Source organism: Hypomesus nipponensis, chromosome 7, assembly GCF_054491055.1.
Source record: "Hypomesus nipponensis isolate SF chromosome 7, ASM5449105v1, whole genome shotgun sequence".
Lineage (NCBI taxonomy): Eukaryota > Metazoa > Chordata > Actinopteri > Osmeriformes > Osmeridae > Hypomesus > Hypomesus nipponensis.
Window position 1 is genome coordinate 11466091 of NC_140367.1, and position 26280 is coordinate 11492370.

A 26280-nucleotide genomic window follows, 5' to 3' on the forward strand; every position below is an offset into this window, starting at 1 on the left:
ATGATTTCAAATTACATAATGGTCATTACAGCATAAAAATAGACCAAAAATGACAGTTTTAGGTAGGTCTAATGTGCTAAATGCTGCTGGGATGTAATTGCAGAGATAAAAGGTTTCAAAACACTGTGTAGCACTCACTTCAATGAATTCAGAAGTTTTCCCCCCATTGCAAACAGCATTCTTATGATAATGGTTTAATGCCGGTCCTTTGGTTAATTGTGTGGGCGATAGCGGTGGGCACCTTTTGTTGTGTTTCTGAGGCCTATAGGAAAGGGCTGGAGGGATTAAGACAACTTAAAAAACCATAACAATCATATTTTCTAAAGGGTCCGATGTGCATTCAAGGACTTTTTGGGAGTTATTTTTCATAACTTATCTTGAACCTGATTCAATATTTTCATTATCTAACGTCAACCTAAAATGTATCATTTTACGTTTTATTTAACGTTGGGCCTAAATTGTTTACAGGTCCAAGTGAGTCTCAGCACGTGCTTGACAAAGTGGTATTTTTGCGCGTGACCAGAAGTATCATAGCAACCAGATTGTGTATCACCTATGAGGACTACCGTAAAGTTATGGGGATGAGATAGCATTCTACGAAACCACTGTCTGCATGTCGAACAGGCAACTTTAACCATCGACGTGTAGATTGATGCACACGTTGAATTGTCAGTTTTAACATGTTTTTTTTCCACACAACTAAAGCTATTTGCCATTGTTCATCAAGTCTTGTCTAAAAATATAAATCCCGGTCAATAGGCTACATTATATTATCACTAGAGAAAGTTAGGTAGCCTACTCTATTTTAAATCTTTCTGTGTGGGGAAATAGTCTAGGTAGGCCTACATCATGGGGTAATGAGTGATGTATTCTAGAGGGGAGTGTAGCCTAGAGTTACAATATTGATATCTTATCATTTCCCTGAAGAGAAGGCTGTAACATTATTTTATTCAGCTACCTTGGATGAATTCACATTGTCAGTCAGTAACCAATACTAAATAGTTAGCTAAATGTAGGGCAATTGTTTATTTATCCACAGGATGTTTCACTTTTATTGAAGAGGCCTCGGGCTACATAAATTAAAAGCCTAATGGAATTTATTAAAAACTGTTTTTTTAAATCCAATGTGCAACTGCAAGAACAGATTGGTGTCTTGGATTCAGTAAATAGTTGTAGCACGTTTTAATACCCCAGTTCTACGTATGCTACTTTCTTTAAATGAATCGTAAACTTTGTTGTAATTAATGAGCCTGGACGCTAAACAAAACTAGCTAACGTTTCGGTTAAATTGTGTGCCCTGGATTCTGGAAAGCCTATAGTGCGCGCTTAGTAAATGGAGCACTAAACGGCCTGAAATTGGCAGCAGTTGTCCTCGTTCGCGGGGGGTCAACTATTCCTCGTATACCCCCCCACCCCACCCCCAAAGTGCCAACGACACTGGCATTTACAAAGAAAGTAGAAGAGCTGCACCTTTGCGCAGCGCCGCTTTTGCTGAAAGGTCCCTCTGAGTGCACAAAGGCAGCTGCTGGAGGAACTGTTCAGCGCGACAGAGTGAGCGAGCCGGGCGCTGAGAGGCGTAATAAACAATCTCCGGCTAGCTACAGACAGGGACGCGGAGTCGAAGAAGCTCTCCGGCCCAAGCCCTGCGAATTTACAGTACAAAGACCGGATTCTACGTTTGATTAAAGAGTAATAAGGGTAAGAACTATTCTTAACACATTTATATTCGACCCGATCTCGTATTCGAGGACGGGAAGCGCTTATGAAAGCTTAAAAACCCTCGCCTTGGGTTCCCGAACGTGGTTGTTTTTGCAGAAAATGGCGTCATCGTTCTCTTGTTCTGCCTGTCCATGGAGGGGAGAGGAATTGGTTTCGGCGACTCAAACTGTCCCTTAAAGAACGCTCTATTAGCCTAAGGTGTTATGCTATTGACATAGAGGTGTATGTATTCATATTCAATAGTTCAAATGGGATTCGGGTGGTCATTTTAGTCGATAAGAAGACGCGCAAAACCGAAAGGGTCACCGTTCCTGTGCGCCAAGCTGCTTCTTGGAAAAGGTGGCACAGAGCCGCAACGCGCAGCGTTTTACATTCGTAATTTTGCCCTTCCAGTAGAGTGTGCGTGTATCCAAACATACAATAGCACGTTAGAAATGTAACCAAGATAGTTAAGAATGTATTTAAGTGGGTGTTGTACGTCCTCATTGTGTGTATTTTCTTCGGGTTAACTCGCTTTTACGCCGCACTCCCCTGCCATGCTGCAATCTGTAAGGGGCCTCTCTTATACGGATTGAAAGGTGCATTTTGTACTTGGCTTTTCCTTTGATCAAGTTAAGCTGGTCTTTTGTTGCTCAAAATACTGGCGATTTGAGGCTGACAATATAACCGTGTAAAGGAGATTTTCGTGGATAATGGGGTGATGCAAATCGTGCCATGAGAACGGTAAACTCCTTGCGCTCTGGATCGCAGATTGCCAAACGAGTACAGCCTGAATAAAATGGTCTTTTGGACAATCACGTAGTTCGCACAAAACTGGGAAGTCCAGTGCTGCGCAACGATAGTGCCGCTTTGCGCATATCGGCAGCTGTTCAAACCGCCAGTGTTTCGCTACAATATTTTTTGTTGGCGAACCTTTTGTAAATAGTTGGGGACTCCTGGAGAAGAGAGCACAATGCTATTCATGCGGCCCTTTATCCGGGCGCCCGTATGGCCTGTGAATGCAGTCCCAAGTTCCACTCAGGCTGCCCTGTCCTCTATCGTCAGCTACGTGCATGCGTCCTAGCAGAACGTAGCCAAGTATAAGTGACCAGATCCCTGTTAACGAGGCCACTCGCTTCCCATGTCCTGCGTATTGGATTATTGCAGTCGATGTATTATTTCGCTTTGTGTACATGTTTTTAGTTCGTGTTTGTTTAAGTGTCCAATCGTATTGAAAACGGGACACTTATCCACGATGGAAATGCTACGGTAGCTTACCCCTTGCTCTCAGTGCACAAATTAAGTTTTCCTGGTTAGTTATGCAACCCGTTCTCACAGAATATGCTGGTTATCCGCATCGCTATCGTCTACGTCTGAAAATAAATTGATATGAACTGATACGCGAATAGTAATCTTGCGACACAGAGTAGGCTAAGATGTGTCATTTGCAAATCACCAGTGCCATTTGCGTCACAGCCCGCGGCCTTACGCCCATGGGGGGCGATGGAGTTGCAAATGGAGATTGCTACCCGCTGAAAGGGAACCGTAGCCAAACCCAAACGCCAACAATCGCTGTGCGCTCTCACAAGTAGAGCAACACACGTTTTTAGAAATATGCCAAGGCGAGGATTACAGCATTTTAGCATAATTTTAGTGGACGGGATTCCGGTCGATTTTGTCTTCTTGCGTGGACTGCGTAAGAGGACGGTTTCTTACTTTTTGTTAGCGAGTGCACTTGGTCTTTCGTGTTGGAGGTTAGCCTACATGTGGCCATTGTGGAGTCGCTTGTGTCGATATCTCACGATTTCTCGGGAGATGGGGCTCGTTTGCACTGTAAGCGAAACGCACCAACCTATCGTTCGACCGTAAAGCCCACAGGGCCTTCGAACACAGCAGACGATGAAGACTGATTTAGTACTCGATCGACACGGTCAGGATTTTAGAGTGGTGCGCCTCATTTCTGGTTTCTAACCGAGTGGGGCGTATTATCCATCGTAGCACTTCTTTTTGTTATTGCGCTCAGTTGGGCACTGCGCATGCATGTTCCATAGGTCGAGGAAAACGATTCATAGAAGTTGTGAAACTAAAGTAGATAATATAATTTAATCAGAAAATGACAAAGCGGTGTTATTGGGTTTTAAAATACGTAAGAAAGTTTTCATCTTGTTCATGGAAAATAGTTTTTAAACTTTTGTCAGTGTGTGACCTAAATACATATAGTTATGAAAACAATGTGACATAAGACTCCATAATAATATGGTTTAATTGTTTTGAAATACAGGCCTAATCACAAAATTAAAAAAAAGATCCAAAATCAAAATGTGGCAGTTTTGGACATTGATTCATAACCTCTGAGAAAAATATGTATTTAATAGTCATCCATTAACCTGTTTATGTGCTATTAGTTTGATTTAAATTGCTAGCACTAGATGTGTGTATAACTGGCGATTACCCTAGCCATTTCTAGCAGTGAACGCCATGTGTTCATGATGTAATGGAGTTCTACAGTCTAACACAGTCTTCAGTCAACATTCCACCTATCACATTCCAAGGTTAATTCCATCTCTTTAGGCCATCAGGTGCTCCTTAAGTGTCCCCAATCTCTACAGGAATATAGTTTGCGAGAATAACAAGTTAGACTAGGAGTGAGAGTTATACCTTCTTCCAATTCAGTGAAGTAACTATGAAGCCCTGGTATTGACTCATTAGCTATTGAAATCTGAAAGCATCACTGTGGCGTGCGTGTGTGTATGTGCTTGCATCATCGTGTGTTTATGTGCATGTATTGTTGTGTGTCTGTTGTAGTTGTGTGTGTGTGCTTGCATATTTGCGTGTGTATGTGCTTATATCATTGTGTGTTTATGTGCATGTATTGTTGTGTGTCTGTTGTTGTGTGTGTGTGTGTGTGTATGTGGTGTGTGTTTGTGTGTGAAAGGGGATTGCGTCCTATCAGCCAGGCCTGCATCTCTCTATTAGTAAGCAGGCCTATTGGACACTGTCAGAGAAGATAGTCCAATCAGCAGGTGAAGCAGTGTAGCAGTATGTCTACAGGCCTCATTGTGTCCAGGACACACACAAAAAACACACACACCCACGCGCACACACTCATTACCTGAGTCACACACACACACACACACAAATCCACAGGAAGAGAACCCACTCGGAACACTTCTGTCTGTCTCCATGGAAACATGTGAAGTGCGTTATCCCGAGTCCTCATCCTGGAAGCTTTAGCGTCACCTCCGCTCACCGCTGGGCTGTCAGATCACTCCTCGACTACCGCGTTGGATGAGCTCCCAAAGACCCCACCACCCATTCAGCTTGGAGGGACTTCTCCCTCTCGCCTTTTCTCGCCTCTTCTCTCCCTCCTCCCGCGGCACTCCGGAACACTCTGCTCCCTCCGCCCCCGAGGTCTTTTTGTTGTCGTGGACGTCCTTCTTTCAGTCGGTTGTGAGCCCGACGTCCTCCCAGTTCCTCCTCTGGGCCCTGGCTCCCAGGCAGGCTGGAGACCACGCGGGCCAGGGCGGTTTGGGCAGCCTGGTCGGGAGCTCCTCAGGCGCCCGCCCAGGTGTCCACCTCCACCCCCCAACACTCCCGCTTCGGCACGCTCCAGTTTGCCCTCTCGCTCCCTCCATCTGCCGTTTCACTCTCTCCCCTTCCCTGTCCGTCCATCCTTTCTCCTCGTTGGTCACCGACCGTCGATGGTCGGTGGGGGGTCTTTCTGATTCTATGAGACGGGAGAAAGCAGAGCTTTTGGCCCCAGACGTCAAAGGCGTGGACTCTGTCTCTCTCTAGTGTTAAGCATGTGGTATTGCACCTTGCTTCCCAGAGCTCTTAAGAAAAAGAAAAGGCACAATTTGGCTCGACCGTTGTAAACGCGGTGGAATCTCTGCTAATTAAGTGCGCAAACATTCGTCACATTTTCCAAGGGCAGTCGTGTCAGGTGGTGACAGTCGGGGGGGGGGGGGGGGGGGTCGTCATCGACGAGGCTGCAGTACTCCAAAACACCTCGAGGGGGCAGCATTGCTTCTGATCTCGACAGTGAGTAAACGGAACGTCAACACGGGCCCACTTCCGTGTGGCTCGACCATGGTTCAATGCACCCCCCGAGGAGGCGGGGCCTAAGCCGGCGGGGGTCCATCCATGTCTGTGAGGCGCGCCGCACGCACAAATACACACTGACTGCGTGTGTGTTGCAGGTGACACAGCATGGTGAAGCCAGCCCACTCAGCTGGGAGGAAGACCTCTCACTGCCTACGCATACAGGTACTGGAGAGCGGGAGAGTTCCAGTATATACCCCCCCACCCCCCCTGTCCCCAAGTATATCCTGCCCCCCCCCAAACCCCCTCGCGGCGACAGCTAGGCTCTTAGTTTGGCGCTAGGCGCCACGGCATTCCCTGGAAGCCCACAGACCATCCTTACTCCATTCTGCTTCCTCGTGTGTGTGTTTGTGTGTGTGGTCTCCCCCCCCCCAGTGAAACTTCTTAGTGCTTGTTCTTGTCAACTGCCCCCCCTTCCCACCGACCAGCACGCTCCCTCTCCAAGGTCACTCGCTGTCCCTCCGCCTCCCCACGTGGCACACAGGAAGTCCCCGCCTCCCCACCAGTGCCATGCGTCACTCCAATCTAGGTCAGGCCCCACGTACCCCTGTCGTACCAGTGTTCTCGATGACTGAAAAGCCCTGCGTTATAGGAAATCGTAGCCGCGTCACTTCCTGTGATGTCGGCGCAGCCGCCGCACCGAAGACAGGATGAGGGTGTGTGTGTGTGGGGGGGGGGGGGGGGGGGGTGCGCTGCGGTTTGTGACGGGTCGTGTTTGAAATAGGCCTGTGTCGTATTCTGGCGTGCGTGGGTGTGGCGTGTCGTATCTGGTGGATGGGCATGTTTTATTCACACACCTGGTGGCAGTGCAGTCCCGCCTCGTTCTCCAAGGGCAGTGAAGGAGGCCGGGGGAAAAGAGGGCAGGAGGAGGGGCCCGGGGGAAAAGGAGAAGGAGGAATGACAGGAGGGATTGAGATGGATAGAGAGACGGAGAGAAGGGAAAGGGTGTGCCCCCAGGTCAGTCACGTGGAACCCTGTCACCCGTGCTTGTGTCTCCGTGCGCCGGTCGGACCCAGGTCTCTCATCTCCGTCTCTCTCGTCTCTGTCTCTCACCTATCCGCCCGTCCATTTATCTCTCTCTCCACGACTCCTACCTCGGCCACGTTTGATGTCTGTCTATGTCCGTCTGTCTAGCTCTCTGCCTTTCCATCTCTTCATATGCCCGTCTAGCTCCGATCTCTCCATCACTGCCTCTGTCTCTCTCTCTTTCTCCATCCGTCTCCATCCATCCATCTTTCCAACATGCTCACAACAGCACGGGGCATATACGGACCGAGTCTTCTGCCACTGGGTTGTTAGTGTGGTGCTAGAGCAGAGTCATATTTATCACAGTCCCTCATCTCTCCTTTCCTGGTCCCATCGGCCCTCCCTGTCTGAACTGTTTTCCCCACCGGTCCCTCTCATGGGCTCATGATCTCACTCTGTGTGTGTGTGTGTGTGGCACCAGAGCGGCATCAGGATGGAGGTGGAGATGGAGGAGCCCCAGGCCCAACCCAGCCCCCCGGCCCCTCCAGAGGCCCAGGCCGAGGCTGAGGCCCAGACCCCCAAGACCTCCAGCAGGGACCAGAGCTGCCAGACGGAGCAGCCCCAGGACCAGGACCAGGACCAGGGGAGCCCACACTCAGGCAGCACCAACCCAGGTCACAGCTCTCCAGGTAAGGCATCTCTGGCCCCCACTAACTGTAGCCGCGATCCTTCTATACTCCCTCTCTGTGCTAAATGGGTTGAGGACAGATAACTCTGTAGCCTATTGCTACCAACTTAGCTTAGCATAGGTTATCTAATTGTAGCATAGCCTAGCCTAGCTTATCCTAGCTTCCCCTACGGGTTGAGCAAGGGACATGCTACGACCAAGGGGGTGGACTTGGAAGAGGTCCGCGAGGCCTGAGGTCGAGCTAAACAACTCATCCAAAAATATTTCCAAAACAAGGCCAGCACCTTGATGAGTCAGGGCTTTGGAACCTTCTAGTGCAGCGTCAAGTGGCTCTATTCGAGGCTCCCATTCACCCGCTCATGACGGCTGTGCGGTGGAGTTTAAATTACCTCAGGGCTCGGGGAGTTTGCACTTTCTAATTGGGTATTAGGAGTAGCCCTTAATGGAAATGATTTGTAGCCACCCGTAAATGGTGCCACGGCCGTGTTCTCTCTGGCTGTCCACTCTCGAGACCGCCGAAGGGAGCCGTGCTTTGTCACCGCCGAGACGTGAGAGGGAGTCCACTTGGGACACAGGAAACGATCACTCTGGCATAGGAGACGGCTTGTAGCGTCACATGTCCCGATCTCTCTCTCTGTCTCTCTCTTTTCCCTCCTCCTGATTCAAAGGGGTGGCGGCCCCCTTCCCAATACCTTGCCCTGGCTCCCTCCACTCCTCTCCAGTCATCCTGCACTCCTGGGGAGAGCACAGGACAACTGATAGTAGCCCCCTCTCACCCCTCCTGCTGTTTGGGCTCAGGCTGGACGGCTCGGGGGCTAACTCCTTCTGACTATTGAAATGCCCTCCTGAGCTGGAGAGAGACAGCCCTCACACACACACTCTAAATATAGCCCCTTCGTTAAGCTAGCGATCACATAAGTGCGTGTTGCGTGTAAACGCCCAGTGTTGTCGAAACGTCACACTACACAGCCAGCCGTTCAACCGGCCCGCCTGCTAGCCCGCAAGCCTGCGATTGGAGTGTGGCAGCGCGGTCAGCTGGAAAACCTAGGGCCCTCTCCACGTTGACCGGGTGCTCAGGGCTTGTCAACTGGGACATTAGGCTAGCGGACAGTCTGATTGGCCGCTGCCGGAGAATACCGGTACTATAAAGAAAATCACCTCCTGAGCTCCTTTATAGCCCCCCCCCCCCTCTCTCTCCGTCTCCCTGTCACTCATTCTCTCACTGTCTGTCTTTCTTTCTCTCTCTCTTTCATTCTCTCTCTCTCTTTCATTCTCTCTCTCTCTCTCTTTCATTCTCTCTCTCTCTCTCTCTCTCTCTCTCTCTCTCTCTCTCTCTCTCTCTCTCTCTCTCTCTCTCTCTCTCTCTCTCTCTCTCTCTCTCTCTCTCTCTCTCTCTCTCTCTCTCTCTCTCTCTCTCTCAAGGGTTAACAGAGCTGCGAGCGCTAGCCGCATCAACGTGCCTGATTGGTTGCTCTCTGACCCCTGGTGGGGGGGCGGGGGGGGGGGGTCAGGACCTGCCTTGTCGGATTAGACCAGCACACATACAGAGGCGGGGGGAGGGGCTCTGCGCGCTCTCTCTCTCTCTCTCTCTCTCCACACATACTTGTGTGCTTACTGGCAATTGCATGTTTGTATTTTTCACCTATTAATTCTTTTGGGTATGTGCATGCATATGTGTGAGGAACTTCCACCCTTTCTTATCTGCCCGAGCCTGGTGTCACTACCTCCAGGAAATACCTCACAAACAGGAAGTGGTCACACATGGCAGACAGGAATCAACTCCAGGAACCTATGAACTCCCAAACTAGGCCAAACTAGGCCAAACTACACTAATCCAGACTACACTACAGTCTATTACACCACTCCAGACTACATTTCACAACTCCAGACTATACTACATTACGCTACACTACTACAAACTGAACTACACTACTACAGACTGAACTACACTACTACAGACTGAACTACACTACTACAGACTGAACTACACTACTACAGACTGAACTACACTACTACAAACTGAACTACACTACTACAAACTGAACTACACTACTACAGACTGAACTACACTACTACAAACTGAACTACACTACTACAAACTGAACTACACTACTACAAACTGAACTACACTACTACAGACTGAACTACACTACTACAAACTGAACTACACTACTACAAACTGAACTACACTACTACAAACTGAACTACACTACTACAGACTAAACTACACTACTACAGACTAAACTACACTACTACAGACTAAACTACACTACTACAAACTGAACTACACTACTACAGACTGAACTACACTACTACAGACTACACTACTACAGACTACACCACTACAAACTAAACTACACTACTACAGACTAAACTACACTACTACAGACTAAACTACACTACTACAGACTACACTACACTACTTCAGACTACACTAAAACAAACTACACTACTACAGACTAAACTACACTACTACAGACTAAACTACACTACTACAGACTAAACTACACTACTTCAGACTACACTACAGTCCATTACACTACTTGACACCACTCCAGACTAGACTAAACTACTCCATAGAATAGTCGTTTGAGAAGTTCACGCTACTTGTCCACGACCCAAATGGTCAGTGTCAGTAACAGTGACACATCAACGTAGTGTTGAAACCTCACTATCAAAAGAAGGGTCGTAAAGTGGGTGTGCGACAGACTAACAATCGACGGTCTACAGTGCGCTCAAAGCACTAATACACACACACACACACACACACACACACACACCCACACAAACCGCACAGAGATGAGATTGAGCATTCATAATGCAGAGGAGGAGAGTGTGTGTGTGTGTCCCAGAGCTACTCTGCCTCCTGCAGTGTGTGTGTGTGTGTGTGTTCAGGGCTTATCACATAGTCACGTTGTATACTGATACGGTTTCCGGGGTGACGAAGAAATACCAAAGGTGTCGTGTCAATCTGTCGACGAGACAGACCTTTTGTCATTTTTCCTCTGACACACAACATACGTGTGTGTGTGTGTGTGTGTGTGTGTAGGTAGCCTACAGCACCTACAGGATAAAGCCAGTGGTGCATATTGAACCTGCGCCTCATCTCTGTAGAGAAATCCCAAGAGAATAGTGTTATTGCGACAGGCGAGTCAGGTGTGTGTGTGGGAGGGGGAGGGGGAGGGCGAGGGGGAGAGGGGAAGGGGGAGGGGGAGGGAGAGAGAGGTGGTGTTTGAGTGAGAGATATAAGCCCTGGATGGATATGTGTGTGTGTGTGTGTTTGTAAATGAGATGTGAGAGAATAATTCTCAAGGCAGACCTCCCCCAGGATGTCTCTGACTGTTTGGTGCTGGCGTCACACAGACAAACACACACACCCACCCCCAGAGGGATGAAAATAGTGTGAGTCACTCCTGTGTGTGTGTGTGTGTGTGTGTGTGTGTGTGCGTGGACGTGCGCCGATGGCATGAGTGATCACGAGTGACACACACACACACACACACACACACACACACACACACACACAAGGGGAACACACAACCCTGTGATCTCTCGGAGCCCCTAAACGCGCGTCAAGATAAACAATCTTCACAAGACCCGTCTGTCACAAGCGGCGGTAGAAAGGTGCCGGCGTGCGCGGGCCACGGGCACGCCTCCCACCGCCCCCGTGCGATCAGCCTGCGCGTGCGGTCCAAAGGGCTGTGGAGACCCAGCCGTGCGTGGGCGCCGGAGAGAGGAGGCCGAGGGCGCGTGCGTTCCAGTTGGCCTGTCGGTCGCCGGCTCTGATGTCATCGGCGGCGAGATGGACCGTCGACGGCTCTGCGAGAACCTGCCAAACACGAGTCCCAGCGCATCCCCCCCCCCCCCCCCTCTGATAGTGTGTCAGACAGTCGTCCGTCGTCCGAGGAGGGGCTCACCTCGGTGAAGGGGAGGGTGATTATGTCGGGTTCGAGACGAGGCTTTGTGCTCCTCTCTCTCTCTCTCTCTCTCTCTCTCTCTCTCTCTCTCTCTCTCTCTCTCTCTCTCTCTCTCTCTCTCTCTCTCTCTCTCTCGGGTGTGTTTGTATGAGTGTTTTCAAACAGGCATGTAGACCCCAGGGTGTCAAGTGAGCAGCCTCCTCCCCCCCCCGCCCCCTCCTCCCCTGGTAGCCCTCTGGTGTAAACGACGTGTGTGGCTCTGGTCGTGTCTCCTGCCTCTGTGCCTGCCTCTGCGCCGTGCGGAGGAGCTGAGAGGCCCTTCTTCGTCACACTCCGAGGCTCTTTCCTCCTGATCCCTTTCTCTGGGCACCTCGGCCTGCTGCGTTCTCCGGCTGTGTTTGGTTTCCTGTATTTGTCAGGCGACTGTGTCCGCCCCTCTCGGCGCTCACTCTTTATTCCTATCTCTGTGTATCTCTCTCTGTCTCTGGTTCTGTCTCAGTCCCTCTCTCTCTCTCTCTCTCTCTCTCTCTCTCTCTCTCTCTCTCTCTCTCTCTCTCTCTCTCTCTCTCTCTCTCTCTCTCTGTGTGTATCTCTCTCTCTCTCTGTTTCGGTCTCAGTCCCTCTCTCTCTCTCTCTCTCTCTCTCTCTCTCCCTCTCTCTCTCTCTCTGTGTATCTCTCTCTCTCTCTGTTTCGGTCTCAGTCCCTCTCTGTCTCTCTCTCTCTTTCTCTCTCTGTGTATCTCTCTCTGTCTCTGGTTCTGTCTCAGTCCCTCTCTCTCTCTCTGTGTATCTCTCTCTCTCTCTCTCTCTCTCTCTCTCTCTCTCTCTCTCTCTCTCTCTCTCTCTCTCTGTGTGTATCTCTCTCTCTCTCTGTTTCGGTCTCAGTCCCTCTCTCTCTCTCTCTCTCTCTCTCTCTCTCCCTCTCTCTCTCTCTCTGTGTATCTCTCTCTCTCTCTGTTTCGGTCTCAGTCCCTCTCTGTCTCTCTCTCTCTTTCTCTCTCTGTGTATCTCTCTCTGTCTCTGGTTCTGTCTCAGTCCCTCTCTCTCTCTCTGTGTATCTCTCTCTCTCTCTCTCTCTCTCTCTCTCTCTCTCTCTCTCTCTCTCTCTCTCTCTCTCTCTCTCTCTCTCTCTCTCTCTCTGTGTGTATCTCTCTCTCTCTCTGTTTCGGTCTCAGTCCCTCTCTCTCTCTCTCTCTCTCTCTCTCTCTCCCTCTCTCTCTCTCTCTGTGTATCTCTCTCTCTCTCTGTTTCGGTCTCAGTCCCTCTCTGTCTCTCTCTCTCTTTCTCTCTCTGTGTATCTCTCTCTCTGTTTCGGTCTCAGTCCCTCTCTCTCTCTCTCTGTCTGTCTGTCTCTCTCTCTCTCTCTCTCTCTCTCTCTCTCTCTGTGTATCTCTCTCTCTCTCTCTCTGTGTATCTCTCTCTCTCTCTGTGTGTGTGAGTTCCAGTCAGGTCCAGTGGTGTGGTGTATCTAACTGTGCCCCCTCTCCTCCTCCTCTGTGGTGTTCAGGGTCGTGTGTGGAGCCAGGCGACCCCGCCCTGCTCCAGCAGCAGCTGAACACCTCCAAGTCTGGCATCCAGCAGATCATCGAGTGCTTCCGCTCAGGTCAGGCCCCAAACCGAGATCAGGGTTAGGATTCGGACCGTCCACTGTTTTTGTAACAGTTTTCTTTTATTTGTGAGTGTTCCCCCCCCCCCCCCCCCCCCCCCCCCCCAACAGACTCATTGCCAATTTGATGGAGACATGAAAATGATGAGGGACATTTATTAGGCTTTTACTAGAATGACGATAAAAATAAATGGTTGCAGTTACACAAACAACTTTATTTGCTTATTTTACACCAAATCCGTCCGAGCGGCAATGTAATATCGAGAGAGTCCAAAAATTCAATTTGCGAATAGTTCAAAAGTTGTAAAAAAAAAAAAAGAGCACGGAAGTCAGTGTGGTACTGACGCTGCCCTCCGGTGGTCGTCCTCAGGAACTGCCCAGCTGAGGCACATGCTGCTGCGGGATGTGGACACCATCTTTGAGTGCAAGCTCTGCCGCAGCCTGTTCAGGGGCCTCCCCAACCTCATCACTCACAGGCAGTACTACTGCCTGCCTCGGCTGCCAGAGACAGACGGTCAGTAAGACGTGTGTGTGTTAATGAATTATGTGTGTGTGTGTGTCTTTGTGTGTGGGGGGTGAGTGTTAAATGTGATCTTGTTGAGGTTGAATGTGGTCCACCTGACTTGGCTGCACTCTCTTTGTCCCCCCCCCCCCCCCCGTCCGAAATGTGGAAACAAACTCTCGCGCCCACGTCACTCTGCCTCTCTGCCTCTCTCTCTCCACGCTGTCTCTTTCTCTCATATTTCACTGCCTCTAAGTCGCCCCATCCATCTCTCCATTTCCCCCCCTAATGCAGTTTCTCCGCGTTCCTCATATCTGTAACTGAATCTCTTGTCTCTGTCTCATTAGCGCTCCTCTCGGCTGTCCTCCTTTTGCCGGTGCCCTCGTCCTCCTCTCTCGTCCTCCTCTCTCCTCCTCTTCTCTCGTCCTCTCTCTTCCTCTCTTGTCCTCCTCTCTCCCTCCTCTTTCGTCCTCCTCCTCTCTTCCTCCTCTCGTCCTCTCTCGTCCTCCTCTCTCGACTCTCTGTCTTCCTCTCGTCCACCCTTTCTGAGTCTGACAGTCTGACATTTGAGTGCGCGCGCGTGTCCGTTCAATTTTCTGGGGTGCATTCTGTGTGTTCACGCACACGCTCACCTTATACCCCTCCCCTCCCCCCGACCTCACAGGCCCGCCAGGAGACTCCAAGCAGAGCACGGCCCTCAAGGAGCTGCTGGAGGCCATCTACCCCCGCAAGGAAGCCCCGGAGCAAGTGGTGCGCCTGGAGCCCATCCAGACCAGCAGCAAGGCCGTGTTCCAGTACCTGTCCACGGAGGAGGAGCTGGCCCAGCAGGGCGGGGCCGGGGCCGGGGCCGCCCCCCAGCAGCACACGCCCCGGAGCTCCCGCTGCCACAGCCCCGAGCCCTGGGGGGGCGGGGAGCAGGGGGCGGGCGCCGCCCCGGGCCACGCCCACCCGGGGCCGGAGGCGGGCCACGCACCGCGGAGGCGGGGGGAGGAGGAGGAGGAGGAGGAGGAAGGCGGGGAGAAAGGGGGGGAGAAGGGGGCCCAGGCCGAGGAGGAGGGCTCCACAAGCGGGGTGAGGACACACGCACGCAGATGCCACCGATTCACTCTGCGACCACCGCACACTTAACCCTCTCTCTCTACCATCCCTCCCTCTCTCCCTCCCTCTCTCCCCTCCTCCCCCCCCCAGGTGGAGGACGTGACCATCTCCTGCTGCCTGTGCGGCCAGGACTTCAACTCGCGGCGCTCCATCCGCCGCCACTGCCGCAAGATGCACCAGAACAAGCTGGAGGAGCTGCGCAAGTTCACGGAGACGCGCACCGTGCCCATCAGCCTGCTGTCCATGGTGAAGGGGCGCCCGCGCGCCGTCGCCACGCCCAGCGGCAAGTCCTGCCCCATCTGCTTCAAGTCCTTCGCCACCAAGGCCAACGTGCGCCGCCACTTCGACGAGGTCCACCGCGGCCTCCGCCGCGACATCATCACGCCCGACATCGCCACGCGCCCGGGCCAGCCGCTGTCGCTGGAGGCCACGCCCCCGCGCAGGAGCAGCGCCTCGTCCTCGCCCACGCGCGGCCACACCCCCAGGGCCACCCCGCAGCCGGGCAAGGCGGCGGCCAAGAGCCCGCCCCCGGTCCAGAGCCCGCCCCCGGCCCAGGCCCCTCCCCCCCAGGCGCAGTACAACCTGGCGTCGTGTCGCTGCCTGGTGTGCAAGAGGAAGTACAGCTCCCAGGTCATGCTGAAGAGACACATGCGCATCGTCCACAAGATCTACAACCTGCGGAACGGCCCCGCCGCCCCCCCGGCCCCTGCCACCCCCAACAACGGCGGCGCCCACGCCGCGGCGGCCCCGAGCAACAGCCGGGTCCAGGTGAAGGAGGAGAACACGGACGCCTCGGACGACCCCGACAGCAGCCCGGCCCCCTCGCCCGGCCCCTCGCCCTCCCTGCCCCTCCCCCGCGTGGCCACGCCCACCAAGGCCGCCAAGGCGAGGGAGGAGGCCGAGGGCGGCGCCAGCCCCAAGCCCGCCTCGTCTCGCACCGGCGGCGGCGGGGCGGCGGCGCCCCCGCCCCCCGGCTCCAAGACCCCCAAGCTGTCGGTGGGCTTTGACTTCAAGCAGCTCTTCTGCAAGCTGTGCAAGCGGCAGTTCAGCTCGCGGCAGAACCTCACCAAGCACATCGAGCTGCACACGGACGGCAACGACATCTTCATCAAGTTCTACCGCTGCCCGCTGTGCCGCTACGAGTCGCGGCGCAAGCGCGACGTCCTCCGCCACGTCACCGTGGTCCACAAGAAGTCCACGGCCTACCTGGCCAAGATCATGCCCAAGCTGGAGAGCCGCGCCGTCAAGCGGCCGGCCGAGGCCGTCCTCAACGCCAACCCGGCCTCCAAGCGCGCGGCGGCCGTCAAGGAGGAGGTCAACGGGCGCCACTCGCCCCCGCCGCCGCCGCCGTCGCCGCCCGTCACCCGCAAGCAGGACCGCCAGCAGGACGCCCCCGCGCCGCCACCGGCGACGAGGAGGAGCGAGCGGCAGGAGGCGCCGGCCGCCGCGCCGCCGACCACGCGGCGCCAGGAGGCCCTGCAGGAGAGTGCCGCCGCCGCCTCGTCGTCGGAGGTGCGCGTCACCAAGAACTTCTCGCTGCACGCCTGCGACGTGTGCGGCCGGGCCTTCGCCAAGAAGCTGTACCTGGAGAGCCACAAGCGGAGCCACCGCAACGCCGCCGCCGCCGTCGCCACGCCCGAGAACCGCCGTAAGGGAGTCAGCACGCGCTCCAAGGCCCTGCTCTGGTGAGTGCGGCCGAAGGGGCGGAACCAAACGCCACGTGGCGCTCCGGTGTTGTATGTTAGAATGTTGCTGGAGTGAGGGGTGGGTGTGTAGGTGGGTGGGTGTGTGTGTGGGGTGGGTGGAGTTGGGTGGAGGGAGGCGTTGGCTCAGGTTGGGAGGTGGGTGTGTCAGTGGGTGGCTGGGAAAAGAAAATACAAAAATGGTGGCCTGTAACTGGTGTGTTAAAGGGGTCATTGAATGCAGAACCAAATTGACCTTGTCACAGTTGAATAAGGACAGTTCAGTGGATACAATGGACATACAGTGAACCTCAAAGTCCATTGACACCTCTTTCCTATGTAAATCTCACAATTACAAAATGTAGCTGTAAAACAGTCGGTTTTGAAAAATCCCCCGTTGGGACGTCACAACGGGGCTCCATCTTTTTTGGCTCTGGTCTGTACCTTTGTCACGCCCCAAAATGTGCTGTGAGAGGACAGTTTTGAATGAAAACCTTGGACAATTTAAGGATTTGCTAAGCCGCTGTTGCTGAAAAGAGGTGCTGTTCCAACCGTATGCTCATCACAAAAGCTGGAAGTATGATTTTGTAGCTAACAGTTAGCCGATTAGCAATGCTAACGTCTCCTGTATCTAGCATAGGTAGAATGCTAAATATGTTTCTAAACACATCAACATACCTTACTTGGCAAATATCTCTAGCTAGACCAGCTGTAGTCGGCATTAGAAGGGAAGCTTCCAAAAAAAGTAGCCAGAAAACGAATAGCAATCTAGCCAGATCTAGTTTTCAGCAAGATAGCTAGAGCTAACTGAAGCTGAGTTGAATCACAACAGTTTGTTAAGCTGTAGTGCTAACATTACCCACCTAAGGCGATCCTGTTTGCTTCGACAACAGAAGTGGAAACAACTAACGTAATCATTTCGAATGATATCTAGTCAATCTGTTGAAAACAGTGTTGTGTAGACAAAATAGATTTATTTGTACGTTTGTACATGTGAAATACCCCCAAAACACAGTCAATCACCCCTTTAATGAATTGCGTATGCTTTTCACCAATAAAAACACTTTTCTAAGGGGAATACTGTATTCTAGCGTAGCTTTCAATCAACTGGATATTTGGGCACTGGGGGGGATCATTTTGCAATCGCAAAATCACACTTATTCACCGGAAGCTCTTTTTCTCCTCTTCTAGAGAGAGAGAATCTAAAGAGAGGTAGAGGGAGTGAGAATGGGCGTTGGAGATAGAGAAAAGGAGAGGATCAGGGAGGGGAAACAGGGTCAAGGGGAGGAGGGACTGGGGGAGGGAGGGGGGGCTGGGTTATAGAGGTCAGACGTGAAGATGTAGATAGAGCCATCCATCCATTCAGCCAGCTTTACTTGTTATTGATGGGGTTTTAAGAAGTGGCCGGGAGAGTCTGCGGTGCTTCTCAACCACCCCGTCCTCCTTTCTCAATATCTTTCTATCGCTCCATTTTCTCTCTCTCTCTCTCTCTCCTCCTGGCTCTCTTTCCTCCTCTCTCTCTATTTTCTTCTCTCTGTCTCTCTCTCTCTCTCCTTCCTCTCTCATTTCTCTCTCTCTCCTTCTCTCCTCTGTCTGGGTAATGAAGTATGGATCCTGTGGCTAGCTAGCTCTGGAGAACAAGCCCCCACTCCTTCACACACACACACACACACACACACACACACTAGTTCCGTGCTAGATGTGATTGAACTAGCCCATCCATATCCGGTGCATGTGTGTGTAATTAAACTGACTGGTTTGGGTCTCTCTCTACAGTGTGTGTGCGCGCGTGTGCGTGTGTGTGCGCGGGGGAGGGGGGGTTATTAAAGGGATGACTGACTTATTAAAGGGACTGGAGTGCATGTGTCATTAAAGTGACTGGCTTGTGTCTGTCTGCTGTGTGTGTGGGGGTGTTATTAAAGTGACTGGTGTGTGTGTGTCATTAAAGTGACAGTCCTCTGACTGTCTCCTCAGTGTGTCTGCGTACGTGTCAGGAGACCACAGGATGAACTAACCCCAATCGCTGTTGTCTCCTCATGCTACCACAACTCTGCTCCAGGCTCTCCCCCCATGTGTGCGTGTGTCCGCAAGCTAAATGTTGTGTGTGTGTGTGTGTGTGTGTGTGTGTGTGTCTCCAGATAGCCTTGTGTTTGTGGCTCGGACGAGAGGAGGCCAGTCCCCTGGGGGTGAGGCTTGACGTTTAGCCGAGAGGAGAAAACACGAGCATCCTGTAAAGGAGAGGCCTAATTGACCACTGAGTGTCTTTTAACAGCTGTTGTTCTCTCTCTCTCTCTCTCTCTCTCTCTCTCTCTCTCTCTCTCTCTCTCTCTCTCTCTCTCTCTCTCTCTCTCTCTCTCTCTCTCTCTCTCTCTCTCTCTCTCTCTCTCTCTCTCTCTCTCTCTCTCTCTCTCTCTCTCTCTCTCCCTCCCTCTCTCTCTCTGCCTCTCTCTCTCTCTCTGCCTCTCTCTCTCTGCCTCTCTCTCTCTCTCTCTCTCTCTCTGCCTCTCTCTCTCTCTGCCTCTCTCTCTCTCTCTCTCTCTCTGCCTCTCTCTCTCTCTCTCTGCCTCTCTCTCTCTCTGCCTCTCTCTCTCTCTGCCTCTCTCTCTCTCTCTCTCTCTGCCTCTCTCTCTCTCTCTCTCCCGCTGCCTCCCTCCCTCTCTCTCTCTGCCTCTCTCTCTCTCTCTCTGCCTCTCTCTCTCTCTCTCTGCCTCTCTCTCTCTCTGCCTCTCTCTCTCTCTCTCTCTCTCTGCCTCTCTCTCTCTCTCTCTCTCTCTCCCGCTGCCTCCCTCCCTCTTTCTCTCATTCTTTCTCTCCCAGATACCAGGCTGTGTAGCACCGCCTGCACTGGAGAGCTGCGGAGATGAGCAGATGGAGGAAACGCCAAACCTCGCAAGAACGGAAGACACCGACTGGACGGGGGGAGAGAGAACACTGGAGGGAGGGGCCGAAGGACGGGGGGGGGGGGGAACAGCCAAGGAGAACCCAGAGACTTCTTTCACCTTCCCCCCCCCCCCCCCCCCCCCCAAAAAAAAAAAAAAAAACTACAAAAGAGGACCAAATATATTGTTGGAATCTGACGTTTTGAAGGGGAGATATTCTGTAACAGATTAGGACCGAGCCTGTGGACCGTGTACGAGAACCACCCACGATGGCCGTGACGAGCACGCACACTCCTGTGTGTGTGTGTGTGTAGGTTAGGGATCACCACTGTATGTAAATGTAGACCCACACACCACTGACCCACCTGCTCCTGATGTGCTTGTATGTAAACGCCCTCCCTAGCTACCGGCCCCCGTAGGTGCAGTTACCCCCTGTGACCAGCTGTGGGCGCTCCAACCAGGGTCCTGTTTTAGAGGATCAGACTGTTGTGAAGGTGGACTCCTCCTATTCCAAATCACCCCCCCCCCCCCCCTCCCTCTGCTGCCATCAGCCCTCTGGTTTACCAATACACTGGTGAAGATGTAGTAGGACAGGTCCAAGCAATATGGCCGAAGCTGCTCCTCATGGCATTGCTTACACCCATCCTGGCCCCGTCAGATCTTCAGATCTATGCTAGTGCCTAGGAGGCTGAGGGTTGGGAACGGTGGTTGATTTGGGTCAGCCGCTTGTTTCTTTTCTTTTTTTTGTCTTTTTTTTTTTTTTTTAGGCTGTTAACCCATTCAGTGCCAGCGCTAGTGATGCTAGCGGTTATGCAATCGCAGCTCTTAGTTTAAATTAAGCTAACTACGCCTTTATTTAGATAAACTTAGTTGCTTTTACTTTGACTTTCCTTAATACTGGACATTGGGGGGGATTTGAACCCACAATTCAACACTTTATAGTTCCTAAGATAGCATGTCAAAAACACTGAAGAGTTAAATGCTAAAATGATTGTTTGAGAAGAACCCAGTGACAGACCAAATGTATGTTGTACTTGTTTAATCAGAAAGCCATGATATAAAAAAAGAAAAAGACCAAATTTTATTTTTCTATCTGAAAAAAGCTTGTTTGACAAGGTCTCATTAACTTCTGTATTTTGATGATCATACATACACAATAAGAATACATATATATATATATATATATATATTGGCAGATATTGTTATATCTATAGTCTTTGAATATTCCCTAAAAAGCAGTGATGGTGTATAACCTTGGTTGCTTTTAACTCAACCATGTTTGAAGACTGCAAAAACGTGATTTTTCATTTTTTTCTCTTTGCAAAATCTCTTTGAATCCCCATTGAATAATTTCTGCCTGCACTCAATCAATTTGACATGTCTCACACTTTATCGTGAGAAATACATTAGTTTATTCCTATTTCCTTGAATTAAATAAAAAAACTGTGTTTGTATCTGTCAGAGAGGCGAATAACTCTTGTTTTTACTCTATATGTTTTAATACTAACCTCACAAACCTCTAATAGGACACCTGCTGAGAGTAGACAGTTAATCTGACTTTGTTGAGAGGAATGTAACATTAAGATCACCCTGGTTAAATAAACAGTTTTCGTCTTAAACAACAATGTTTACTGTTGCAGCTTGAATGAACTTGAGCAATCATGAGATTGAGAACATCAATGCAAAATGCGCTGTTCAATTGTGTTCAATTATATTTTGTTATAATGCCATTTACCGCTAGATGGCAGTAATGCACTTTCGTGAATGAAACGCAAAATCTTGCAATCCTTCATTGCATTTACATTTACTCATTTAGCAGACGCTCTTATACAGAGCGATTTACAGTAAATACAGGGACATTCCCCCGAGGCAAGTAGGGTGAAGTGCCTTGCCCAATGACACAACGTCATTTAGCACGGCCGGGAATCGAACCAGCAACCTTCTGATTACTTGCCCTATTCCCTAACAGCTTTGCCACCTGACCTTATTGGCAGTGTAGATAAGTCTCATATGTCCATTGATCCCTCGTCTATCATCAATATGTTGTAGATACAGCCATATTGATCACTGCCATAGGTTGTAAGGAATAGGGGATATTCAGCTAATCAAATCTATTTGTTGTTGAAACCTATAAGTTAGTCTTTTCGCACTTATTGTTCATTATGAACATGACTGTACCTCATTCATGCAGACATTACATAAGTGTACGTTAATTTGAGAATATCTGGAGCAGGTGCAACACAATATGACAATACATACGATACGACATCTCAAAATGATGCATTATAGCAATGATTCATTGCTTGAATACCGATGAACGGTCAGCGGGGATGCTGACAAATACGGGGTTAGAAAACGTGGAGGGGGAGTAAGAGAGAGGGAGAGGGGGAGAAAGAGAGAGAGGGGGAGAGAGAGACAGAGACAGAGTTTGGGAGACCAATCGTTGCCAGTGGGAGTATTTTTTGTGATTCATTTGGCGGAGACGCGCGCTCACTGGGCTGGATGCATGCGCTGTCCCTCTCAGCACCGACAACCGGAGGCGCGTGCATCTGTATGAGTGGGCTACGAAAGCGCAACAAGGAGCCTAAAATCAAGCTTCCGATAATCAGGTAGGTTTAAAAAATATATTTATACTTCAGTTTTTAATCTGTATCATCCCCAATTCCACACCATGTCCTACGTCATTTCCATCAGAAACAATTGTTATCTTTAGCTTCCATCGCGTACGCCTACTCCAACTGATTAAGCAGTATGGATGACAACAAAGTACCCTAATTGGACACAAAGTAGGTTTACTCAAAATCACTGTAATACAAATCTCCGTCGTAGAAGGCAATACGACGGTCTAGATTTGGTAAACTGCTGAGCTCTGCAAGGAAGTTCCGTTAAACGGGGACCCCGAGGAATGCGCTTTCGCACTGCTCCCATCTCTAATGGCATTTCTCGCTGGGGTTCAACGACAGCCATCATAAGGGATTCTGTTGATATGAAAGGATCACCGGACCAACACACATGTGTTTCAGGTTATTCATGATGTGGTTTATGAGGAGCGGATTCTTTTTGACACGTTGTCTTAATAACTCTGAGTAGGATAATCTCACCAGTAAGGCATAACCGTTTGAAACTGTTTTAGTAGGCTGATTATGTTGTGGCCAATGTGTTGCGTATGAAATGCGTCCTTTAAGGGGCATTCATTGACTCTCGTGCCGCTGAACTGCAACAGCTTTAATTAGGGGTGCGTATTAGCGTATTAGAGGGGTGTAGCCTATACCCCGCTCTGCTCTATAATCTCGCGTTATATCACAGACTGTATAAACACCATAACACCATTATAATACATCAAATAATTACCCTGACGCGGAAACGACATTTGCTTTTCTTTTCAGTGGAGCAGGAAATCCACATGGTTAGGTGTTTATTAATTGTAATGATGCAAAGAAACCATGGCATAGATGTGTTGGAATTCCGGTGCCCGCTTTTGTGCATAGCATCGCATCTGTTGTGCGATATTAAATGCACTACTCAGCGGGTGGTACAGAATGAGGGGCGATATGGGGGGGGGGGGGGGGGGGGGGTGAGTGGGTGGGTGAAAGAAAAGGGGGGGCGGTGAGAAATATTGAGGGAGGAAGATTCGGGCAGAGGGAGAGAAAAGCTATCACTTTCTGAAAAGAGCAGTGCGCTCCCCAGAGAGCGGCTCCACAGAAGAAGAAAAAAAATAGATCGCCGAGAGAAGATGGTGCCGCATGACACCTAGCGATTGGTGTAAATTAAAAAGAGAAATGGGCCAGCCTATCCCTCACAGCGTAATACTTGTTCATCTTTCTGCCATAGATAGCCTAACGATCACCCCCATGCAATTTTTGCGTTGTCCGAACACGTCAAGGAGCCAACCCAGTGTTTATTGAGTTATGCATTTAATCAAGTCATCGGCATAGCCTCCACCTTATTCAGAGGTCTTAAACCAATAAAGTGCAGAAAAACCCAATTCTGTGGGATGAAAGATGAATGAACTACTGTGAAGGGCTCGGGAATGGGGCTTTTTAGCATTGTTGCGGTATAAATATAAAAATAAGTGTGCCTGACCTAATTGCATCGTAAAAAGTTGAGCAATGGGACACCATTACATAGAGTTCCGTTCAACAACAGCGCCTGATCAAAGATAGCAGACACGCAATCAACGGTAATGTTGACATGGTCATAAACCCGGGAAACAGTGTAGCCTATCTAAGTAGGAAAGTAATTCGTCCAAATAGACAGCTATTCTTACACGGGTATTACTGAAACACTGTAGGCTACTGCAGACCGAATCTCTGATGTAGCCTAATAGCAGGACAACAGCAAATCATTCAGTCCACACGCGCATTACGCGGGAATTGGTACTGCACGCAGTGTTGCGCTTAAAGGTGTGCGCACAAGGAGGACCGAGATGGAATCAACAAACACGATTCCTTCTGAGGGAGGGTAGGGGAGGTAGAGGGAAGCGGGGCCGGGCGGGGAGGAGCAGGTCCGGCCGTGATTCGTAACGATAAACTGATACATCATCAATCAAATGGTTATGGCCATGATCTGACAAACAAACGCAGTCTAGGCAGCTTTGTTTCGTTGATGAAATATTGAGGTTTTCAAAGTTTCAAAATAATTGCACTGCCGGTAAATGTTTTACGTATTATGAAGAGGATACAATGGATGCTTTAGCTATAGTCAAATTGTAATGAAATCGCATATAGGCCCTGTTGGAGAAAAAAAAGTGATAATCCTCCTAGGCCCAGAGCATGAAGTATTAAAATCCTTTCGGCCGTCTATATCAGCCTAAACAGGCTATAAAGTATAGTGCATGTCGGGAAATGTTTAAAAAGTTAAAATACCCTCTGTTTTGACCAATAACAAAATTTCACTTGGTAGAATGTGGCACAATGAAGGTAGACTAATGTGAATGGTTAGTCTTCATTAGACATTAGATTGTCAAAGGATACAAGCATATATTTTACAGGTTTACTCACAGAAACATGTAGGCCTACCTACTAGTTGAAGAAAGTGACGTTATGTTGGGCTGTAGAAACACAGAGGCCTTCTTTACCACCTACCTCCCTATTGCCTTGATTAAATCAATTGATGTTTGGCTAACAACGCCAGAGGCCATTCTCAAAGCCATTCGAAGATAAATAGTTGACATAAGATCAACCTAACTATCAGCTGGAATAGGTTTGCTAAGGGTGCAACAGTAGTCTACAAAGCAGTAGTGTTTCCATATAGCCTAGTCCTTGAGTTATATCACCTCTACAATGACTAAGCTAAATTAGACAATTGCTCCGTCGCATACTTTTACCTAAAGATAGATGGTTATGGGCCAGAATTGCTACAAAAGCAGCTCTGATTCTGCAAAATTGAACCGTATTTACAAGGACATCTGGGTATTAATGGCGGACTGTAGGCTGTTAGACATAGGCTACTGGCGTGTTAATAGTGTTGGGAGTAACGCGTTACAAAAGTAAGACAATTATAGTAATATTGTTTTTTGCTGTAACACGGTGATATAACGCACTACTAATACAATTTAGCGCGTTAAAACGCATTTTAACCAGAAATTAGTCTCTTTTTTTCAGGATGAATAATAAGCTGCAATAAACTTTCAGCATTGCCACGTCATATTCCGCGGTTATTTTGTTGAAAGTGACTCAAAAGTAACACAAAAGTAGTACAACAGTACAATTCAGACACAGCAATATGTAATATAACCAATTACTCTCAGATAACAGTAACTAGTAGGCCTAGGCCTAATCTAGTGTATTACATTTTGGAAGTAATTTGGTCAACAGTGATTATGTTTTGGCAAACTAAATCGTGTAGGCCTAGTTGGCACGTTCGTCTTGCGTGCATTGGTTAGCATTCTCATACAGGCCTTTCTTGGCGTCAAACTTGCAAGCATAGTCTATAATGTCGATTAGTTCAAAAGTTGTACGCATAATTAAAAACCCATAACCCCAATTCTTGGTCTGCTGGAGTTGGACCTTGCGTTGCAAATATTCACAGCCGTTTGAGCATGTGCGCTAGTGCCTACCATACATTTAGAATACAGTTTGGGAGAGATTCAATGCATTCCTTACAACTATGCTACTTTAAGAAGATGCTATTCCTTAATACAGATATTTGAAGTGCACGTTCATCCTTAGGTTGTGATGTGAAAAAGTAGGCTATACCTTTACTCTCCAAGCGTGGGTTTTGAACGCACTGAAAATTAACGATTCAGAACAGAACAAGGGGGCCAACCTAGAATTAATCAGGCCATCTTCAGATCGTTTGCAATGTGGGGTAAGGAGGGCATTGTTAAAAATAGTCCTTTAGGAAAATTGTTCTATCGTCTGATTATCTCGAAATGAAATCGGATAATGTGGGCTGACATATGACTTATGCGCTAAACATCATTCCATGATAGGTAGCTGCAACTGTTACTTAAACAACATCAGCAATTACATTCATAGATAATTCAACTTGTGAGTCATGCAGTGATGTGGAAGATGGCCCGCTGTGTGCCTTCGCTGCGTTTTATTGTTATCAACCGTCTCTGCCGCTGTGTGTGTTTTTGACAGGAGGAGCGAATGTATTTGTGAGTCTTTAGCGGTAGAAGTGTGCGTCTGTCTGCTCCGCAGTGGAGAAGGCTGTCTGACAGATCCTGTCTGTTCTCTGTGTCCTGCAGGCTCCCCCTGAACATGTGACTCCAGTATCACCCCCATCAACACAACCGGACTCCTTCTCCGTTGCTTCATCCCTCCTCCTCCTCCTCCTCCGACTCTCTCTTTCTATCTCTCCCCCATCTCTCTCTCTCCCGTTCTCTCTCTCCCGTTCTCTCTCTCTCTCTCTCTCTCTCTCTCTCTCTCTCTCTCTCTCTCTCTCTCTCTCTCTCGTCTCGTCTCTCTCTCTCTCTCTCTCTCTCCCGTTCTCTCTCTGTCTGTGGACATGTGTGCCTTGGAGCCCTACACCAGATTTTCCCCTGGAGGAGCGTCCCCCCTCCCCCAGCACTGAACAGGAAGGGAATCGTCAACTCCCCCCTCCGCTCCCATCGCCCCCCCCCACCCCCCCACCCCCCCCCCCCCCCCCGAACCGTACGGCTCCGTCCCTCTCCGCAGCCCCCACCCCGCGTCGCCA

At 50.0% G+C, this 26280-nt stretch overlaps 1 protein-coding gene across 3 annotated transcripts; it reads left to right on the plus strand.

Annotated features, from left to right (window-relative positions):
• The first annotated feature begins 1306 nt into the window (after positions 1-1306).
• On the plus strand, positions 1307-20600 carry znf800b (zinc finger protein 800b). 3 transcript variants are annotated; one of them, XM_084701929.1, is made up of 8 exons: positions 1308-1698; positions 5898-5964; positions 7247-7454; positions 12878-12973; positions 13347-13490; positions 14143-14549; positions 14667-16261; positions 19076-20600. In XM_084701929.1, coding segments are annotated over exons 2-8 (2508 nt in total). In that variant the 5' UTR covers positions 1308-1698; positions 5898-5907; the 3' UTR covers positions 19077-20600. The 3 variants fall into 3 exon arrangements, with proteins under 3 accessions (XP_084558054.1, XP_084558055.1, XP_084558056.1); XM_084701928.1 differs by lacking the exon at positions 19076-20600 and having other exon boundaries at positions 1307-1698; positions 14667-16265; XM_084701930.1 differs by lacking the exons at positions 5898-5964; positions 19076-20600 and having other exon boundaries at positions 14667-16265.
• The last annotated feature ends 5680 nt before the right edge of the window (positions 20601-26280 follow it).

Coding starts and splice junctions, on each gene's coding strand:
- znf800b (XM_084701928.1), top strand. CDS start 5,908: ATGGTGAAGCCAGCCCACTCAGCTGGGAGGAAGACCTCTCACTGCCTA. Junction 5,965..7,246: donor CTCACTGCCTACGCATACAG/GTACTGGAGAGC, acceptor GTGTGGCACCAG/AGCGGCATCAGGATGGAGGT. Junction 13,491..14,142: donor TCGGCTGCCAGAGACAGACG/GTCAGTAAGACG, acceptor CCGACCTCACAG/GCCCGCCAGGAGACTCCAAG.